Genomic DNA, 22,308 nt, shown 5'->3' on the forward strand with positions numbered 1-22,308 from the left:
CTTGCAAGCTCCATCCATATTGAAGCAAGTATAAGATTTTGTTTCTCAAACCGGCTGAGTAGTATATGTTTATGTGTGGGGACCACATTTTGTTTATCCATTGATCTATTGGTGGGCACTTAGATTGTTTCTGTCTTTTAGCTGATTGATTGTGCGGAGAGCTGCAGTGAACTTTGGTATACAAGTCTCTGTTTGAGCCTCTACTTTGAACTCTTTGAGGTACTTACTTAGGAGTGGAATTGCTGGGTCACATGGTAGTTGTGGTGTGGTGCCAGCAGGATTATGCACTGGACCGCAAGGTCAGTTTGAACTGCAAAGTTGGCTGTTCAAACCCACCAGCCGCTCCTCAGAAACCCTATACAGGGTGGGGATGGGTTGGAACCTCCTCAGCTGCACTTAACCATAGCACCAACATGGTAGTTACATTTCTAGTTTGTTGAGAAACAACCACTGGTTTACACAAGAGCTGTGCGTTTTGCGTTCCTGTCAGCGTTTGTTCTTTCCTGTTTGTTTCTGTTGTTTCGTTTCTCGTAGCCATCCTAGTGGGGGTGAAAATTTGAACCACCAACCTTGTGGTCCAGAACATTACCCTGCAGTGCCACACCTGACAGAAGTCAGTCAACCTTAGATGTGTGGATTTACTTCTGGACTCTCAGTTCTATCCCATCAGTCCAAGTGTCGATTTTTCTGCCAGTATGAGGCTGTCTGGAGGCCTGGCATGGCGATGCGGTTTAATGCACTAGACTGCAAAGTTGGTTTGAACCGCAAGGTGGACACTTCAAACTCACCAGCTGCTCCTTGGAAACCCTATACAGGGTCGCTGTGGGTTGGAACCAAGTCGGCGGCACTTAACAACAACAACAACAAATCAGGCTGTTTTGCTGTATAGTAAGTTTTAAAATGAGAAAGTGTGAGTCCTACTTTGTTCTTCTTTCAATATTGCTTTAGCTATATTCGAGGCTTCCGCCATTCCATATGAATTTAAGGACGTGTTTTTCTTTTCTGTGAAGAAGGCTGTTGGAGTTTCGGTCAGGATTGCATTGAATTTATAGATTGCTTTGGGTCGCATGGACATCTTAACAAATTAAGTTCATGGACTTGGAACATCTTTCCATTTAAGTCCTTAATCTCTTTCAGCAGTATTTTATAGTTTTCATTGTAGAATTCTTACACGTCCCTGGTTAGATTCACTCTCTTAGCCATTACTATAAATGGAGCTGCACCCCTAATTTCCCTGTCAGGTTAATCATTGCTGGTGTAGAGAAGCCTAGTTAATGTTTATTGTTGACCTTGCACCCTGCAACTTTGCTAAATACTTCTGTTAGCTCTAGAAGCTGTCTTACAGGCTTTTTGGGATTTTCTATATGTAGGATCATGTCATCCGTGAATAGAAACAGTTTTATTTGTTCTTTTGCAATCTACGTGCCTTTTTTTTTTTTTTCCTTTTCTTGTTTTATTGCTCTGGCTAGGATTTCTAATAAAACACTGAATACAAGTGGTGAGCGGTGACGGTGACACTATTGTCTTCTTCCTGGTCTCATGGGGAGCTCTCAACCTTCCTCCATTACATGTGCTGTTTCCTGTTGGCTTTTCATATGTGCCCTGAGTCATACTAAGGAATTTCTCTTTTATTCCAATCTTCTTGGGGTATTCATCAAGAAAGAGTGTTTGGAGTTTATCAAATGTGTTTTCTTCATCCATAGAGATGATCACGTGTTTCTTTTCCTGTGTTCCATTGATGTGGCTGGTACATTACATTGATGGACCTTCTAATGTTGAGCCATCCCTGCATTCCTGGAATAAATCGCATGCATTTTATCTTTTTATGGCTTCTGTCTCCCTTCTGAGATTGGGAGCCTCTCAAGGGCAGGCAGTCCCTCACACCACCCAAGCCTTCTGCCCAGTTTGCCCAGCGGCATCTCCTGGGTGGTCTGCATGCCGCTGTCCTCCCTACACACACACACACACACACACACACCATGGATGCGGGCCATCCTGCCAGGTTCTCATCACGAAGCCCTGTCCTGTTAATCGCCTGCCCGAGCCTGCCTTGTTGCTGACTAACATGCTCTCTCCCTCTCCCCTCCCTAGGGCTGACGAAATTGAAATGATCATGACGGACCTCGAAAGAGCAAATCAGGTAGGACTTCTAATGGCTTCAGGCCTAAGACCACAGGAGTGCCCCCATTTCTGTTATTTGGAAGATGTTTATAAGTTCAGAAGCCAGATGTCTCATGTACAGCTTGTCATCATTGACTCTTGTTTTGACGTCATGAAAAACAGATAAATAATGAGACGTCGCAGGCGTTGTTTTCCGCAGCAAAGTCTTTGATGTGGTCTCACCGTCTCCGACATCCCTTGGTGGACATCTACCGTAAAATGGCTGCTTCTTTCTTGTCCTTAATCCGTCTCCTAAATGTCTGTCTTAGTGCCCAGGATCCACTCTGCAGCAAAGCTGTGCTGTAGGGAGTCTTTACAGTCTCCTTCTAACGGAGAACTCTGCAGTCCCAGGTGGAAGCCAGGTGCTTGGCAGAGGACACCCCAGCTGATGGCCCCCTTCTGACTGGACACTTAGTTATCAGAGATGCTCTGTGGAGTGCCCCTAGCACCGTGTCTAGCACAGAGGAGGCCCTCAGTCTTTGGTGGCTCCAAGGACTCAGCTGCCTGGAAAAGTCAGCCAGCCACCTGAAGTATTCTGAAATCTAATGGAAATAAACCCCGCTGGTACGTGGAACTGGTCATGGGGGCTGTAGAGTGCATCTTTCTTCAAGGGCCCCTTTGTGGGCACCATGTTGGACAATGACACGTGTTCCTGTGTATCCAGGGTCCTACCTAGGAGCCCCACACTTAGGAGTAAAGTGTGGCGTGAGTCATGCCATGGTAGTACTATTTATGCTAGCGGTAATAACAGACAAGTATTGGATGAGGTTGACCCTTGATCAGCATAGGTTTGCACTGCATGGGTCCACTCATACTCAGAGTTTTTAACATACCCGTGGAACTGGTCATCTCTGTGTGAGTGGTTCATCTCGCCAGTAATTTGCATATCACAGTAAAAAGTGATCTCCTGGTTCTTGGCATATTTGTCATCATGTTTAGTGTGGTACCTTAAACCTTGAATAACACCAAGGAACCCACATGAAGTACCACTTGTGATGCTGGAACTGCTCCCAAGAAGCAGAGATATGTCACAGCGGGCCAGGAAAATGTTGCCTTGCTCGGTACGTACCATAGACTGAGGTCTGCGCCTGTGGTTGCCTGCCATTTCAACGTAATTGAGTCCAGCGTCGCAAGGAACATTACAAAAAAGAGAAGAAAGGAATGGAAGTTTGTGAATCTGTCACTATGCCAACACAGGCGCAAAAACCTTGTGCATTTTACAGAATGACCGCTTTACCTTGTATTGAAAATGCAGCTTTTCTATGGCTGTAGCATAGAATATATAAAAGCCCACAAAATAAGTGTGAATCAGTAATGCTTCCAGGTATCTGGAAGCTTTCAGTGATTAAGTCTGGGGGGAGTCAAAAGCTAGCCACAGATTTTTTACTGCATTGGGTTAGCACCCCAAGTCCCCACACTATTCAAGGGTCAGCTGTACTTGTCATGTGCCTGGCTTTATTCTACGTACTTTACATGAATGAACTCACAACAACCTAGTGAGCCTGGTGCTGTTATTAGTCCCATTTTACAGATGGGGAGACTGAGATCAACAGCTGGCAGTTCTAGAGCCAGGACTGCAGTCTGCAGAGTCTGACTGAAGCCTGTGCTCTTTCCCACCATGTGGACCCCAAACACAGGCTCCGTCTGTCTTTCAGCACTGTCTCATTTCACAGACACACCGATCCACAGCCCTCATTGCTGTAAGCACTGCTTTACTTCTCAGAGATGCGCACACCTTCACTTAACCTTTGTTTGCTCCTTTTTACTCATCTTCTCCTGCTCACCTTTGCAGAGACTTTAGGCCTAAGGAGCTGGCCTGTGTCACCTGGCTGCCATTCGCATTTCTCCAGTTGCTGCGCCCACACGCATTGCGCCCTAAGGCCTGTCTTAGCCATGCATCGTTCCCTTTAGATGGCACTTTGGAGGAAGCGCTGGTTTGCTAAATACATGGCCTCATTCTCTCATATCATGTGACATGTGGGGACCCCACTTGCTGTGGTCTCAGCCCCTAAGACACCAGAGAAGGGTGGCAGAAGTGAGACACCCCCATTGGAACCTTGAGAATGGTACAAACTCAGGAGGGAAACTTGGTCCAGGCCCTAACACTGCCCTTCCAAGCTGTGTGGACTAGTGTCTTCTTAATGTCTCCATCTTAACAACTCAAAGGCAGAAGAAACAAAAGGCGGGAGGAGAGAGTGGACAGTGGCTAGTACTGCTTGTGGACTGTTTTGAGGATTCGAGGTGAGACGCCTGAGAAAGAAGTAGGTGCCTAAATAAAAAAATTGTTTTCTAGTTGCCAAAGAAGCACCGATTTGTCAAGGAGAGCTGTAATGTCCTGCCCAGGGGGATGTCCCCAGCAGTAGCACATGTGACAGTTGTTGTTAAGTATCATCGAATCGGTTCTGACCCATAGCGATCCTGCATAGGGTTTCCGAGGAGCAGCTGATGAGCTCGAACCACCAACCTTGCTGTTCAAACCAACTTTTCCATCCCGTGCATTAACCCACAGCGCCACACCAGGTCTCTGGCCTGTGACTCTCAAGAGGTTAATGCAGCTTTGGGCAGCATGAAAAGAAATAGCATTTTCAGAATGAAGACAATAGATTCTGCTCCAGTGGCAGCCCAGGGAGTAACATTTTATTCTGGAAGCCATGTTGTAAGAAGAGCAGCTATCTGGGATGCTCTCATGGCCGGTCCCTTGATGACCAGGACAGGGCATGAACCCTAACACACACCAAAACCAAACAAGCAGCTGGAGACATTCCTAATCCTTGAGGGGAAGGAAGACAGAGGGACATGACAGCAAGACACAAGAGAAATCATTTCAGGAACTTGGAATTAAAAGATGAGGAAGAGGAAATTTCAGATGGGGACCTTGTGAATTCTGTCCTTGTAGCTTGCTCTCAAGGGCTGGCCAGGAGGGTCAGATGTTTCCTGAGAGAGCCCAAAGAGAAGGAGTCCAGCCAAGTGGGGAGACACATGAGAGGAGATTGACTCCAAAGCCCAGAAGTGTTGTCTTGTGATTGTAGCCCGGCGCAAGTGCTGAGTGCGACTGCCCCATCAGCCCAGCTGTACGTACAGCGCAAGCAGCTCCCGCTGGGCGGATGAGGTGGGGGATCAGACCCTAAGAGAACAGGAGGAGGACTGGAGTTTCTTGACTCAATGCGTCCCCTTTGGCCCTGAATTTTAGGACTTTGTGAAGTGAGATGAGTCCACTATACAAGAAAACATTCACGGAAGAGAAACAGCACTGGAGAGTTGAAAGAATATACCTAGGGCAAAGACAGACAGAACTAGAAATGGGCGGTCTGAGGGGGAAGGCAAACGAGGTGACACAAGGCCAGGTGGGCTGACATGGGTGCGCTCTGTCAAACCAGAACCACAGTGGGCAGTGGATTTGGTGGAGGGCTTCAGTGGAGATGTGGCTGGGAGTGAGAGCTCAGACTGAGTCCGTGAAGGAGTGGGCTAGCTGCACACTGAGGAATGGGATGGGAGCGGGAGACTGGAAGCAGCAGAGCGGCACGGAGCTGTCTGGACAGAGCAGGGAGAAGAGGTTGCTGGCCAGGAGATGAAGGAGGTGCAGGTGGACAGGCACAGGGCGCTGCACATGGGCACAGCACAGTTGCATGTCTGGATCAGTGCCTTCTCACTGGAGAGACCCCCAGAAGAGCACTGGACTCGTTCACTGGCCAATGACATTGAGTGCGCAGTAGACTTAGAATCACAGTGCTCTGTGGAGACCCAATGCTTTGTTTGGAGGCTAAAGTGCGTGTGTTTCTATTGTGGAGAAATAGATGAGGAGCCAGCAGCATCCGCTAAGGATGTTTCTCATTTCCACCTGTTTGTTCAACTTCAAGGCACTTTTATCAATACTCCCCATCTTAATTGTTAGCAATAAAGGTTCAAAGCTTTTGAGAACTTCATGCTAAACAAGCAGTAACATTGGCCCTCTGTAACCTTGCAGATCCCTGTCCAGGGTGACTCAGGGGCAGTTCAGGAGGTGCCCTCCCTCCCACTGGGCACAGAATGGGTGGGAGCAGACAGACTGGAAGCAGCACGGAGCTGTCTTGATGGAACAGCCCTGGCATTCCTGGTTGCCGGCGCACAGAGCCACCACACGGAAGCCAGGAGGAAGTCATTTAAGTGAGCTGTCCTCCTCTCTTCACTTGTCTGACTTTTATGGAGCAAGACTGCCCTAATGGAAGACCCTTCAAGTTGAGGTTAGGGTTGGAAACCACAATTGAAATTAACTCAGGAGAAGAAGCCAAGCATAGAGGAGAAAAGCAAAGTGAAAGGGCCTCATAGTCAGTTGCGGCATAGTCTTTGACACAGCTGTCTTCTGATGTGGAAGAATGACTGAGTTTGAATCCCAAAATCCGCTGCAGCCTCGTGCAAATCCCTCATCTGCCAGGACTTCGTTTCTCGTCTCTAGAATGAGGATACTTCATTCTTTTGGGAGAGTCCCCATTCATTCAAGTCCCCATTCAGCCAGTGTTCTGAGCTCCTACTGTGATTAGGCCTCACTGGAGCTGTTCCCTCCCTGTGTTAGGGCTGCCAGCCCAGGTCAGGCAAGTCAGCAGGGCCTGGGGAGAGCCCCTGGGGCTACACGCAGTAGCCTCTAGGGGAGGGTTTGCTTCTCTGACTATCAGTGTTGGGGTGTGTGTGTGTGCGTGTGTGTGTGTGTGTGTGTGTGTGTGTGTGTGTAGCTCCAGCTTTCAGCCTGGTAAGCGGGGTAAGACAGATCCAAATCAGCATCCACCCTGCCCCCAAATACACAGGCAGTGGGGGGCATTAGACACATGCCAACACAGTTCTTGTCTGCAATCCCTGGCAGTTCTTTCTGCACTTCCTTCACTGCAGTGCAGTCTCCCGGTTCTGGCTGGTCTCTGTAGTCGCACAGTGGGTGCCCTTTGGAAAGCAGCAGACGTTTGCCATGTACTTTCCGGCATGATGAGGTCTGCCCCTAAGGGATGGCCATTTGCTGATCTCATTCCTCTTTCTCCCTTCAAGAGTAAGGGAGCCACAGAGGGGCAGGTCAAGGAGTCATCCCCAAGGAGAGCTCGCTTTCTCCTTGAAGTGGTTCAAATTTGTTTATTATTTGTCCCTAAGAAGTGGTGGTCAGAACATGTGTGTGTGTGTGTCCCAAACTGTCCATGTCCTGCTTCCTGGAACCTGGGACTATATGGGTTATGTTGTAGAGGGGCATTCTGGTCACTTGTCGCTGACCTGGAAGTGAGAAGATTCTCTGGATTACCCCAGCTGGCTGGGTCACAAGATTCTTTCCTTCCGTGTGGAAGCAGGAGGCAGAAGGGGAAGAAGGTGTCAGAATAGTGTCATCTGAGAAGGGCTCACCAGGCTGTTGCTGGAGGAAGAAGGAGGAAGGGGTCTAGAGCCCAGGAATGTGACGAGCAGCCTTTAGAAACCAGAAAAAGCAAGGAAGCTCATTCTCCCCTAGGCTTCCAAGAGAAGCGCTGCCCTATCAGTACATGGATACTAGCTCACTGAAACCCAGCCACCCCAGACTCCTGTCCCCAGAACTGTGAGGTGCATGTGTTGCTGTGATGCTGTAGCACCAGGAGGGAAAACCAACTTAGCTGCCATCAAGTTGTCTTCCAACTCACAGCGCCCCCATGTGTGTCCACGTAGAACTGAACTCCATAGGGTTTTCCATGGCTGACTGTTCAGAATTAGATTACAGGCCTTGCTTTCAACGTGCTTCTGAGTGGACTACTCTTCAGCTTTTTGGTTAGCCATCAAACATGTTAACTGTTTCTACCACTCAGGGACCCACAGGAAGAGGAAGCTCCTAAGTAGGCACGTGCTCCCAGCCAGGCCTGTGTGCTTGGCAAGATGTAGTCTGCCCCAGGGAGGGGCTCAGCTCATCTCCAGCTCTGGGAGCTGCGTTGTTCCCTGGAAAGGCCCCTGAGGCCAGATTTCAATGGCCTTGCATACAGAAGGGATCATCACAGAAAGACAGGAACTCCAAAAGCAACTCTGTAATGGATGAAGTGCCATCAGCCTGCCCTACAAGGAAGACAGTAAGAATTCTCTGGAATAAAGAGGAAAAGGACTTCTAACTACCTTCACCTGTCTATGGGACCCCCATTTCACCCTGGCCCTATTGCCCACCATCCTGGACATCAGGCCGCAACCTGGCTGCGGCCTCCTCCCCCTCCCAAGGTGCTTCTTCCTCTTTCAGAAGCAAGTATTTCAGCCTTTAAGACCTGGAGGCACCCTCTACTCACTCTAGCTGTGGGCTCCCTTCAAGAGCGAGTTGAGGGCAGAGCCTCCTAGCACCGAGTCACCCAGCCACCAATGTGCAGCCATCACGAAGGGCAGCAGGGAGGGGGCTCATTTGAAAAACAGTTGAAGCGAGGAGACACTAACCGCCGCAAACCTTGGCTGGGTCTGCTGAAGGGAGGCAAACCTTGTGGCCGATAACGCTACCCAGGCTCCAAGAATTCCTTAGCCCAGTGCCTCCGTCGCTAATAATTACTTTGAGGGTGACAATTCACCTTTCTGTCCCCATTCATTCAACTTTTTTTTTCAACTTTTTATTGGAATTGAGTAAAAGTTACAGAGCAGATCATCAATTTTACATTCAACACATCATACACTTTGCTTCATTCTAGGGTTGCAATCCCCTCCAGGTGCCAACAGTTAGCAGCATTGACCTCTGTTCACTTTAACCCCTGCATTCCTCCCTGTGTCTCCTGCCACCCCCATCTTTCCTCTGCCACCCTCCCTCTGGTTGTATATTGCCTGCCCCATCACCCATGTCAGCCTGTGTCTACCCTCTAGCACATGTATGAAAAAAAAAAAAACATGCAGAAATATGTAATCATTTAAAAACCCACAGGGCATATTCTGGCTGCCAGCACACAGCCTTTCTCTTTCCATGAGTCTAGAGTCCTCAGCTGCTCAGTCTCGCCATGTTATCACCTCTGCCTCCATCTGTGCTGTCGCTGCTTCTCTGGATAGGGTCCCCCACTCTGCTCGTGCTCTTCTCCCTTGATGGTCCTAGGGTCCTCCGGTCCTGGGATGCAAGATTAACTCCTCCCCGCTTTTTGTTACAGAACTTCCAGCTTTACCTTTACAGCTGTGACCATCGCAGTTAGGTACAATAACAATTACTCACTACTGAATCAATGACCCGAACCCCCTCCCCATCTCCTTTCCCCCGACCCATCTTCAACTAGTATTTTCAGTACTGCCAGTGATCAACAGGGATTTGTCCCTAAGAAAGTCCTCCGTTGCAGATGAGAGAAGGCCAATACCAACCTGAGCAGCCCAGGCAAGGGGCTTTGTGACAATGGTGACATTGAGTAGACTTGTCTTTCCCTGTGGTGGGCACCACTGGCGCTAGGCCATGCAATCTCATGGGTCGTTCATCATCCTGAGAAGCGACTGTTTTCTACCATTGTGCTCAGGCCACGGCCAGAATGCAAGCAGTGTCTTGTTTACTTACCTGCCCCTCCTTCACGTTCCCACTGTGTTTCCAACACATGTCCCCATTTCTGAGAAAAGTCCAAAAGGCAAGCAAGCGTCAGCAAGTGAAACTGTCCAGGAGACCCACCTTGTGCCTCTGCCCATGAGGGGGCAGGGAGGAGGCAGGGAGCCTGTGTCTGGGGCTCCACCTCTTGGTTGTAGTTGTGGTTGTGGCTGTGCACAGTCATCAGGAAGCTGGTGACAGCAGCGATGCTGCAGCCCACATGCCCATGATGGGGTTAAACGCCGCAGAAGTGCCCGACCCCAGCTGCTTCTCAGAGCTCATTTCCCTGCTCTCTCCTGGACCCGCTTTTACTTTTAATGTTTAACTGCATAGACCACCTCAATTCACATGTGTGTATCTGGTGGGGGAGGCACCCTCAGGGTATCAACCCAAACTAAATATTAACCCAGAAGTTACACGAAAGTAACTGAGGCAAGCCAAACGTGACTACAAAGGAATCGGCCAACGTGACTCTGCCCACGAACTTGGGAACTGAATTCAAGGACCAAACTCCGGAGGAATTCTGCAAACAGGAAGAAAGCAGCAGCAGCAGCATGCTTGTTTGGAGCCCTAGTGACAGTGGGCTAAGCACTGAACTGCTAACCTTGTGGTCAGCAGTTCGAATTTGTAAAGTTGTGCCGATTCGGAAACACTGTGGAGCAGTTTTCTGTCATGTAGGGTCGCTGTGAGTTGGAATCAGCTGGATGGCAGTGAGTTTGGTGTGCGGGTTGGGATGTTTGTTCTGGAAGCCATATGCTCTGATCAGATGTGGCTCAGCTCTGAATGGGTCGCCTCAGGAACCGGATGCCCAGTGCCACCCTGAGCTCTCCCCATTTAAGAGCACGTCGGGGCCAAGTGGATGAGTCTGGGTGGTGATGAGCGCTTCCCTACCAGTTTCAGAACGAGGTCTACAACTGTCAGAAATGAGCATCATCCCTGTAAGAGTTAGGGGGATTTACGCTGAGACCTTAGCTCAGTAGAAGGGAATGACAGGGAACAGACTGAAGTCACACCTTCCCACAGCGCTCCTATTCGAGCAGTGGTCACAAACCAAACTCGCTCCTGCTACTCAACCATGCTGAGCACATGGCACCTCATGTGACAGGAAGCAGCCGCCTTGCCGGATGAGTAAAGACCTAAAGTAGGGGGTTGAAGATGCTGTATGGAACAGAGAGGGTGGGAGGAGACCACCAGAGGCCGGCCTGGCCAGGTGCTGGATTGGCTGAGTGCTTGTCGAAGAGCTCCCCAAAAAGCAGGCAGGCAGGAGACTGTGGACACCACCCTGCGCAGACTAGCTGCTCTGTGAATAGCCTCATTCTTCTGGGATGGACGCTGACCTCAGCATCACTAGAGGCCAACAGGCCTGCTCCTTATATGACACTGGACTGGCCATGGCGGAGCAGGGCGGCCAACTTCTTGTTCCTCTCAGCCAGTTCTCCCTGAGCAGTTAGCAGACACATGCTGTCACTGCACGAATAAAGCACCCACTGTTGCCTTGCTCACTTTTTCCGTACGCCTGCCCATCGCCATCCATCAGAACTGCCCACTCCTGTCCAGAATCACTGTGAAACGCACGAGCTCATTAAGAAGCTTCTAGTAAAACAGCAGTTCCAAACTACCAGCTGTTCTGCGGGAGAAAGATGAGGCTTTCTGCTCCCGTAAAGATTTACAGCCTCGGAAACATTGTACAGGGTCGCTATGAGTCGGAACTGACTCCACGGCACATATCAACAACAACAACAACAGTAAAACAGCATGCAGTGAATCCTTGTAAGCGCTCTACCAAGTGGGTAGTGTTCCCATTTCACAGATGAGAAAATAAATGCTTAGCATTTATTTAACACAGTATCTGCCTGTGTTCCCAAATGCCCAGACCTCTGGCCCCAGCTCCTGCCTGCAGGTCCAGTAGACATCCTTCCACATTGCTTTTCTTGTCTGGGGTCGACATGCACACCACCCAGAGAGGCCAGGCTCCTGCAGTGGGCCCCTCTCCTCACCCTCCTCTGACCTCCCATCGGCTAAAGGTGGCAGCGCCTGGGGTTAGAAAGCCTTGTTCGATGAAGGGTTAAGTGCGATGGAGCAGGCCTGGCCCTCACAAAAGAAGGAGCATTTTCCCGCTTCACGTTTATGGTAATCCTGTGCAGGCAAACAACGACAACATTGTGCGTGTTTTGGGAAGAGGGTGGCCAAAGTGTCTTTAATTCACTATTTACCCGTGAGAATTGTTCCCAGGAGCCATCCTGCAATAAAATCTTCTTGGTCTATGAGAATAGAAAGAAATTGAATCAAAAGACTCTATTTCCACTTGTATTTATTCAGTCTGGGAAATTCAGTGGGCCGGGGCATTAGTATCAGCAGGGGATTCCTTGCTCCTAGCGTTAAATTACTGTCATAATCGCTCAATTATTTCTTCCTTGTACTGTTTAAAATAAAAATCCATCACATTCTATGTTTTTTTCCTCGCATTTATTAGGTTGAGTGTTTAGGAAAATCAATTATAGCCAGTCAGGCATGAATTGATGAATGTTCTTGTAATAATTGTCAGTTGTTAAACCGAATGTTCTCTCTCTCTCTCTCTCTCTCTCCCTCTCTCTCTCTCTCTTCGCCCCTTCGTGCTGCCGTCAGAGGGCAGAGGTAGCTCAGAGAGAGGCGGGGACCTTAAAGGAGCAGCTCTCATCAGCCAACCACTCGCTCCAGCTGGCCTCGCAGATCCAGAAGGCTCCGGACGTGGTGGGTAGCCGCGGCTGCCAGGCCCCTTGCCCTCCTGGCATCCGTGAACTTGATGTTATTTTGTTTATTTGTTTCGAACGTCTCTCTTTTCGGAATCGTGATTTAAACTGACCTGCTTTCTTGGTGGGCAGTGTTTTTCACAGTGTGGGAGTAGGACCTGTTAGAGTCAAAAGGGCCAAGTCTTTTGGATTCGGCCTGGGTGCTTCCTGGTCAGCACAAGAACTCCCAGTGCAAGGGTGGAGGCAGCTATGGCAGGATGACTCCTTGAGGGGAATGGACAGTGTCCAGGTGGAGATCTTAAACAGGATCCCTGTCCGATTGGAAAGTGTGTTCTCCTGGATGTATGCTTCCATGCATACATAAAAGCCCTGCTGGAGCTGTAGGATAAGCACTAGACTGTTAACCACAAGATCAGCAACTCAAACCCACCAGCCACTCTGCAGGAGAAAGATGAGGCGCTCTGCTCCTGTAAAAATGTGCAGCCTCGGAAGCCTCACATCAGGGTCGCTACGAGTCGGCATCAACTCAATGGCAGTAGGTTGAGCTTTGGGTGGACTGGGAGGCTAAAGTGGTAATAACACCACAGCCTGCTCTCTGACGTCTCTCACATGAAATGCCAGCATTCTGGAGAAGCAGGGCCCTTGATCCAGCTTGATCAAGAGGACTTAGAAGGATTGATTGTTTCTCAGGCTCTTTCCCTTCAGTGCTCTGTGGTGGTTTGGAGCAGCCTAGGACCGTGGCCACCCACCAGATTCCTAGGTCCATCTCCCATCTCTTTAACTTCCCTACATCTCGATTTATTCGTCCATAAAGTGTGATTTTCAAAAGGCTTCGAGAAGTTGTTATTGTGAGGAAAGCGCCTAAGGCAAGTCCTGGCACTTAGTCAACCTGGGCTGTTCCAGGAGACCTCATTCCCACCAGGCTCACTTCTCTGGCTGGTTCACGTGCAGACCTCAGACAGTTACACTAGGCTTCAGTTTCCATGTCTGACAAATAAGAATTCCGTGACCTGATCGTTGATGAGGAAGAAGTATATGGCAATGGTTGTAGTTGTTCTTGAGGGCCATTGAGTTGGTTCCAACCCATAGCAACCCTATGTAGGGTTTCCAAGGAGCGTGTTCTTTTATTCAACAAAGATTTATCCAGCCTTCACCGTGTGCCAAGGCTTGTAGCAGACACCAGGAAGATGGTGAGGAGTGAGAGTAGGCCCTTCCCAGAGAGGCGACAGTCTAATAGGAAAATATGAGCGATGTGACATTCGTATATCAGTGTGATGTCACACAATCTGCGAAAAAGGGTGTTATTACCTCTTTATGAAGATGAAGAAGCAAGGACTCTGTCCCCTGGAGCACACAGTCAGTCCACATCTGAGCCAAGACTGGACAGGGCTCTCGTGGCTCCTAACCCAGAGAATGCCACTGCTGGCTACCCAGCCAATACCTGTGGAGCTGTCCTAGGACTGGAGTTGGAGGAATAGATAGATCGCCTTGCCTTTCTTTCTTGCAAGACATGTTTGGGTGGACTTGAACTGCCAACCTTGGTTTTGTAACCAAGCACCACTCAGGGATCCCTCGGACCCCCAGACCAGGACTTTTCAGTGAAACCTGTGAGAGCCAGAATACAACCCATTTTCCTTCTCTGATGGGTTTCCATCTGGCACGGGTTCCAGCTTTTGCAGGTTTGACTGTATTCTCATAGGAGGGAATCTGAAACAGTGTTTTTAGGACCCAAAGCAAGTTTGGAATGTTAGGGCCTCCTCTTAAGAATGGATTTTTGTTTTCACCTGATTAAAGTGTTTCAGGAGATGGAGGAAAGTTGTCTATGAAAGAAGTCTTTGCCCTTCGTGGATCCTGGCACTTCATCTTAGTGGAAATGTGCCCTGTGCTCTGACACTTTTTCCTTATTCAAGTTCAGAGGGGCTGCAGACCACAGTCAAAAGGAAACCCCCAGGAACACAATGGTTCTACCCTCTCAGTCTCTACAGTCCTACGGTCGTACTTGGCACCTCCTCCACTGAAATGTGTCTATACAAGGTGCCTGAGCTGAAGGTTTAGATTGAAAGGATTTTTTGGCACCATCCTGAACTGCAGCAACCCAAACATTTCAGAAGGAAATGAATGTTTTTGCAGGTAGGGCAAGTTGTAGATGCGAGGGGTGCTTCACCACTTCATCTTCAGTAAGTGCCGTGTTTACATGGCACTGATTCAGCCTTCAGAGAGTGGCCCTGCCGGGGTTTCCATCGACGCTGCACTCCCTCGTAGTTAGAGTATTCCAGCTCCAGCCAGCTGAGTAGCAAGCATAGGAACCTGGGCCAGCCGGAAAACGGTTTGTTGGGTTTGGCTGAAGCAAAACTACAGTAGAGTTTGTAGATGCTGCAAAGGACAAACTGATCTTCTGGATATCCCTGAGTGTGAACAGCCTCCTACTGCATGTCTACTCTGGGCTAGGGACCAGACAGGCATTGCCTGGGCGCTTCATTCCTGCCTCACACACCACAGTGTGAGAGGTGCTGCCGGCAAGTCAGTGTCGACTCCTGGCAGTCCCATGTGTTAGGGATCAGAACTGCTCCAAGGAGTTTTCTTGGCTGACATCTGTATGCACACAGTCAGGCAGGTCTTTCTTCTGTGGTGCTGCTGAATGGGTATGAACCACCAACCTCCAAGCTAGTATACAAGTACCAACCATTTGTGCCACCCAGAGACCTTGTGAGGCTTGTGAAAGTGAAGTAATTTACCCAAGGCCACGAAGCCAGGAAACGATAAAGCAAGAATTTACACTTATTGTGGTGAGGTCCAATCAACATAGTAAAACTCCGTGCTGACTTCCTATGTGTGCACACATTGTCGCAGCCACTGTGTCAGTCCAACGCATTAAAGGTCTTCCTCTTCTCGCTGACCTTCCACTTTACGTAGTGTGATGTCCTTCTCCAGGGACTGGTCCCTCCTGATCACGTGTCCAAAGTACATGAGAGGAAGTCTGGCCAGTCTCACGTCTAAGGAGCACTCTGGCTGTACGTCTTCCAACACAGAGCTGTTCATCCTTCTGACAGTCCGTGGTCTCTTTACTATTCTCGGTCACCGTGATTCAGATGCATCAGTTCTTCAGCCTTCCTTAGTCGTTGTCCAGATTTTGCATGCAGATCAGGTGCCTGGAAATACCATGACTTGAGCCAGGCTCCGCTTAATCCTCAAGGTGTGACCTCTTGACTTTTAAACACTTTAAAGAGGTCTTGTGCAGTAGATTTGCCCAGTGCAGTAAGTACATTGTTGGATTTCTTTACTGTTGCTTACTTGGGCATTGATTATGGATCCAAGTAAATTTGAATCTAAATTTGCCCTACTTCAAAGTTCCTTTTTTCCCTAACACCAACCTACCCCTTGTTCTTGTACATTAAAGGACACAGTCTATATGAAAGTACATAGTAAAGTGTCGCTTGGGACATTGGGTTGATCTCTGACTCCCAGTGACTCCATGTAATGCAGTGGAACTGACTGTCATCTCTACTGAAGCAGAGCACCAAGACTCTGGGTGGATTTGAACCTCCAGTCTTTGGTTAGCAGCCAAGTGCTTAATGATTGTACCACCAGCACTCCTTTGTTTATAAGGTATTTACAGACATATGTTCAGTCCAGGGCTCTGGTGTACCATACTGTTGTTGTTGTTGTTGTTGTTGTTGTTGTTGTTGTTAAGTGCCGTCAAGTCAGCTCCAACCCACAGAGACCCTGTATAGGGTTTCTGAGGAATGGCTGGTGAGCTTGGACTGCGACCTTGCAGTTCAAATGACTTTACAGTCCAGCGCAGTAGCCCACAGTGCCACGATGGTGGTTATGTGCTGTGGAGTCGGTTCCGACTCATAGCAACCCTGCATAGTGTTTCTGAAGCTGTAAATCTTTACGGGAGCAGAAAGCCTCATGACTTTCTCCCGCGGAACGACTGGTAGTTTTGAACTGCTGACCTTTGAGGTTAGTAGCCTGACTCGCAACCACTACACTCCACACTAGGCCATCTTTTTTAACCTAAACAGACCATAATAGTAGAAAATGTGTGCGCACATGATGGAATCACCTGCTTAGTTTGACTGCTGGCGGCAGCAATAAGAAACAGCTACAAAGCAGAGGTCCCTGTTCACTTTTCCCCTCAGTGGGGCAGATGGAACTCGAAGCTTGGCCTGGCTAGCCATCGTCCGCAGTCAGGGTCCCCCGTGGTGTACACCTTCGGCATCTCCCCTCAGGTTTAACATGAAAAAGACTGAATCTAGCTCATCTCATCCTGGGACAGCTGCTCCGTAGCCAGTCACACAACTGGTGAGGTCTCCTGCAAACAGCTGAGGAGTGCGGGCATCTGATGGAAGGCCACCTGAGCAGCTTCTCTTTAGATGTTTCTTTTATCTTTTGAGAGTGCTCTCCACTGGCATCGGAAGCCCTTCGGTCTTCTCCAGATTTTAAAGTCAGACTTCCGGGCTTCGGATGTCCGTTTCCATTGCTCCCTTCATCTGCTGGTCTGAGCCAGGGTCCTGAACCTGACTCCAGCCAGAAGCACCCATGGAGCTCCCAGGCCATGCCCTAACCTCCAGGCCAGGGCCAGGGAACCCAGCTGCCAAGAGATGCTGGGGTAATTGAGCCTTGGGTAGATGGGAGGACACCTGTGGCCCTGACCCTCTTGGCAGCCATGTGGGCCTCATGTTAATAATTTCATTTTCAAGTCACGATCCCAGCTGGTGATGGCTGCCCCTTGCGCACTCAGTGGTTCTGACTTTCTTTTTCTAGATGGTGTTCTTTGGAGTGAGGGGCCCCACCTCTGTCTCTGACCCAGGCCCTTCTTTTTGGTTCCTTGTCATGTCCTGACAATGCAGCACCAGGGGCTAGACTCTGGAAGGCTTTAGGGTCTCTTATCTCATCTGACTTTACACAAGACAGCAAGGAGTTCTGCTATGTTGTGAGCAAAGAATGTGGCTCAGGTTTCTAGGGGTTAAATAACGTGTCCACACGTCAGCTTGTGGCCAAGCCAGACTGGCCCTGGGTTGACGAAGCACCTCCAGATGCTGTCCTCACACCCGTACGTGGTGTCTGGACCACTTACCCGTCATGTATCCGTGTGCGTACCCACTGCTCTGGGTGTAGTCTTTTTGGCTGGCACCTCCAAACACAAAGTCAGACGGTCTCATGGCGAAGACCTTCACCTCCCAGGAGGGACATCTGGGAACCAGTTAGTTACCCTGGGTGACTGACAGTCCCCAAGTGTGAAAACCCGATGACAAGCGCACGAGGGCATAGGAGGGTGTGCTTGCTTGTGCCAGCCAGGACCTACCCCACCACCCACATGGGGAAGACCAGGATGCGGAGCAGTACACCTCATCTCTGAGGGAGGGAGGGTGGCTTTTTGACTGTGGCGTGAGCTGCCCCCAGATCTTGCCATCAATCAGGCCAGAGCTCCCCGCCAGTCCTCTGCATCCCATGACTCCCACCCAGGCATGCCTCAGCCTCGCAGAATAGCCACAAATCTGTCAGGAACCTGAGTTCATTTTACAACTTGAAGAAGAACTTTGAGAAGTAGAATTATGGATGAGCGGTTTCTTTTTTATACCTTTCTCTGTTTTGCTTATTTTCTACAAGGAGCTGATTTTGTTTTTAAGAAAGATTTTAAGTTAAAAAAAGGCGTTCCCCGTATGCATTTTCCACTTTCATCCTCTCTTGACAACTTGACTCAGAATTAGCTTGTCAAATACAGTCTAAGCTTCAAGCTCATTGACTTCCTGGTGAAACCAAGGGACGTTGAGCTTCCTTCTCACCTTCTTAGGCCCTGCTGCTACTGCCCCTCCTCCTGGAGCCCTCTGCCCCACCTCATCCCCACCTGCCCACCTCCTCTCAGATCTTTGTTCAAACACTGGGGTTTTTTTCTACTACAGAATCGTTGTTGTTGTTGTTATGTGCCGTGGAGTCGGTTCCGACTCATAGCGACCCTGTATAGGATTTCCAAGGCTGTAAATCTTTACGGGAGCAGAAAGCCTCAACTTTCTCCTGCAGAACAGCTGGCAGTTTCAAACTGCTGACCTTGCGGCCCACAGCCCGATTCGTAACCACCACAAAATCATAGAAATGTTTATTAAACAAGATCAGAAGCTATTGTTTCTCAACACATCCCCCATCTAGGTCTGTCCACGTCTGCAGACAGGGTGCCCATTCCTCTCACCCTTCCCTGAAGACTTCTGTGCACTTCGATTTACACCCCATCAAAATGGCACTTTGAACATCGTCAACAGACACACATTGTGGTCCTTTGTGTTTCTCTCCTTTTTAAAAACACAACTTTTCATTGTGAATTGGGTGCAGGACCTACTTTGTTTCAGTGCCTTCAGTGTAATACCCCTTCTCCGACTTTCTCCCTACAGTTCCGCAATTGGTTGATTATTCTAAGATGTATGTCCCTCAAGTGACGTTGTTGTTCCTATTATGTTGTTAAGTGCTGTCGAGTTAGTTTCGACCCATAGCGACCCTCTATAGGGTTTCCAAGGAACAGCTGGTGAGCTTGAACTGTCTACCTTGCAGCTCAAACCGACTTTGCAGTCCAGCACATTAATCAGCAGCGCCACACCAGGACCCCTGTTCCTGTTAAAGACCTGTGTATTGTTTGGGAGTGCAGTGGCTCTGCACAATAATAATCACTGGACTGTGGACCACAGGATCGGCAGTTCAAGCCCACCAGTGGGTCTACAGGAGAAAGATGAGGCTTTTTTCTCCCCAAAAAAGATGTTCGGTCTCAGAAATCCTATAAAAGATCACTATGAGTCAGAATCAACTCAACAACCCTTAACAACAAAACAACTACATCACTTGGCTACAAATTGAGCCACAGGACAAGTTCACTTGCAGATCTGAAGGGTGATTAAGGCCAGAGTTTCAGGGGCTCCATCCGCCTCTTACCAACCAGTAAGCTTGGTCTTTTGAACAATGTTGTTGTAAAGTGCCGTCTAGTCAGTTCCAACTCACAGAGACCCTGTATAGGGTTTCTGAGGAGCAGCTGGTGGGTTTGAACTGCCAACCTTGTGGTTTGCAATCCAGTGCTGATTCTAGCATCTCTTTATGAGACTTTTTCTGACCATTTTGTAGAGTCTCCCAATGCCTAGTTGTCCCCATACCTGCTCCCTGCTTTATAATGTTCTGTAGCACTTAGCACCCAACGCCTGACTCACGATTCATCACCTCTCTGCCTCCTGTCCGTGCCCTGGGAACCAAGGGATTTTTGTATTTTTTGGTTCCCTGTTGCATACCAGCACATTGTGGGCACCTGATAGAGATTTGCTGTGTGGATGAATCCAGATGGCATGGAACGGTGGTCTGGAGGGCACATGGCAGGCTAGTCACCCACTGAGCCTGTGAGTTTTCACCTCGTCCGGTGAGCCCGACATGTGAACGAGGCTGGCGCAGTTTTGTCATTTCCTGTGTTCTTCCTAGGAGCAGGCCATAGAGGTGCTAACCCGCTCCAGCCTGGAAGTTGAGTTGGCCGCCAAAGAGCGGGAGATTGCTCAGCTAGTGGAGGACGTGCAGAGACTCCAGGCCAGCTTGACGAAGCTGCGTGAAAACTCGGCCAGCCAGATCTCCCAGCTGGAGCAGCAGCTCAGCACCAAGAACAGCACACTCAAAGTAAGTGTGTCTCGAAGCCACAGCAAGGGGCTGCCCAGGGAGGGAGGGCCAGTCTGCACGTGGATCCCCCCAGCACCTCTCCATCGGTGTATAGAGTGGGGGTCAGCAGGTGGAGTCAGGATGGCAGGGCACGGCTGCGTCCCACCCACATCCTGAGCTCCTCAGTAACTACGTCTAGGATGCGCACTGGGCATGGCGACCAAAGGCAGGAGACCTGGTCTCAGAAGCTGCTTTATCTGCCCCGCCTTGGCCGTCACATGTTTGCTATCTCAGAGGTAATGGTTAAAAGCCATTCTCCTCGAAAAGCAGAAGTGCGTGCTTGAGCATTGTTCTCAGTGGGAGCTTCAGCCATCCACAAAAGCTTCCCCTTAAATGAGAGCAGTAGAAACAGGACCTGAGACTCTCCCAAACTCCTCCCTCATGCACCCCCCGGAGCTCCTGTCACAGGGAGCATGTGCAGACGAGAACTTCCCATTGGCAGCAAACATGGCCTCCTTGAGTCTCTGTACCACAGCGGAAGGAGAGGCCCCCACCAGGCCCCAAGGCGGCGGGACTGAGTTAACTACGTTAGTGCCTGCCTGGACGCTTGGCCACAAGATGGAAAGTCTGGTGTCCACCTAAAGGCTCCATGTGCTCTGCCCAGGTCACAGGCTGTGTCTGCACATGGGCCTATAAGTAACTTCCCTGGCATTCTGAGGATAGTCCATGCCGTAGGAAAACTTGAGAACTGTGGCCTCAAATCACCAGCTCTTTCCGTGCTCACAAGCACATGGAAGGCACTCTGTTCATGGAGCTCTTCTGTGAGCTAAGCCCTGATGGCCACATACCTGAGCTGCCGGAGATGCTTCTGAGTCCAGGGGCCCAAAGATTGAGGCTGGTTCAGCACCAGCATGCCCACAGGAATTGCTAGCCAGCCTACGAGAAGAGAGTTTTCTTGGGGTTTCTCATAAATTTGTATCCCAAATCCAGAACCCAGAACCTTTATCTATGTTAAAAATAATACCGCTACTTCGTTTAAGGAATTTACAGTCTGTGGAACTTAATATTAGGACAGAGAGTTCTGGAATCCTGCATCATAGCATGGCAGAGCCAGAAAGTCTCCTCTGGAGAGGGAGGTCGTCCTTGACAGGTATGCAGGGGAGCCAGAGAACGGACAGGACTCCAGGCTCCCGTCCTGCACCAGCCTGTGGGCATGCTCGCTTGGATTGCTCCTTCCCCTCTCCATCCATGTGCCAAGGAGTGGCTGTAAAACTTGCCCATTATATGGTAGTATAGTGGAAATACTTCATGTTAAGTACAGTGAATCAAAACTAGTTGTAAAAATGTAAAGAAGATTGGTATTGTATAAGATAATTCTAGAATGTACTTAGGCTCATTTTGATTTAAAAACAAAAAACAGGCCGGCTTTTCTTCTTGACACATTCTGTGTTTCTCACTGAGAATTAAATTGCTCCCACTTCCCAGCAAGCCTGTCCTTCCCGCTGGCCGTTTGAATGGCCCAAGCTCGCTGGCATTGGCTGCACTCAAGACTCCCCTTACGCATGTCTTATTGACTTTTCGAGATGGGTGCCTGGTTCTCTGTGCAGAGACCGTCCTGCCGTCTCTGGGGAGCTGACTGGAATGTGGGCACCGTCATCATCAGCCCTGGGGAAAGAGCCAAGGTTTTGAGTCTCGTCAGCTTATCCAGGACCCCTGCCCATCATCATTTTTCATTTCAAGATTAAATCTAATTTCTCCTGTCATGGCCATTTCTGACCCTGGCTGTGGCATTGTTATTAGATAATTTGCCTTTCTCGTCACCACTGGCGTTCAAGGGGACGGCTCATCCATTCTGCATCTGACAGCGTAAAAAAGAGGTCATAAGACCTTACCATTTTTATGATAGAGCAACTTCTTCTAAATCAGCTACGGTTGTTGTGTTTGCCTGTGTACACAAAAAATGAAATGCAGTTTCACGAACTAATGTCCTGTATATGTATCTGTATCTGTATCTTGGGGGCGCTTTAATCCTGCACAGTTCATGAAACAGTTCAGCAATGCTTCTTGGAAAATTATTACTCCCATCTCTTCATCTGACCTCATAATCAAAACATGTTCTCTAGTAACAAGACTTTTCTGATTTTAATGATCTTAACCCCTTGTGGTCAAGAATAATGACTTCCCTAATATCAAACAGTCTGCCCACAGTCTGCAGACTGTGGAACAGACCATCAATTACTGATATGCAAATTCAAATTAAAGCTGAAGAAAACGAAAACAAATCTACGAGAGCCAAAATATGATCTT

At 49.1% G+C, this 22,308-nt stretch overlaps 1 protein-coding gene across 6 annotated transcripts in view; it reads left to right on the plus strand.

The window, feature by feature from the left end:
- The window catches only part of CUX1 (cut-like homeobox 1), a 460,382-nt gene that overhangs the window by 335,401 nt on the left and 102,673 nt on the right, over positions 1–22,308 (plus strand). For 4 of the 6 annotated variants that reach the window (XM_006859667.1, XM_006859668.1, XM_006859672.1 and 1 more), the window contains 3 exons: positions 2,092–2,140; positions 12,278–12,382; positions 19,834–20,022. In XM_006859667.1, the coding sequence (XP_006859729.1) occupies positions 2,092–2,140; positions 12,278–12,382; positions 19,834–20,022 (343 nt within the window). The remainder of the gene's footprint in view (positions 1–2,091; positions 2,141–12,277; positions 12,383–19,833; positions 20,023–22,308) is intronic. The other 2 variants (XM_006859669.1, XM_006859671.1) reach the window with 1 other exon arrangement.

The sequence above is a fragment of the Chrysochloris asiatica genome, unplaced genomic scaffold (assembly GCF_000296735.1).
Source record: "Chrysochloris asiatica unplaced genomic scaffold, ChrAsi1.0 scaffold00034, whole genome shotgun sequence".
Classification (NCBI taxonomy): domain Eukaryota; kingdom Metazoa; phylum Chordata; class Mammalia; order Afrosoricida; family Chrysochloridae; genus Chrysochloris; species Chrysochloris asiatica.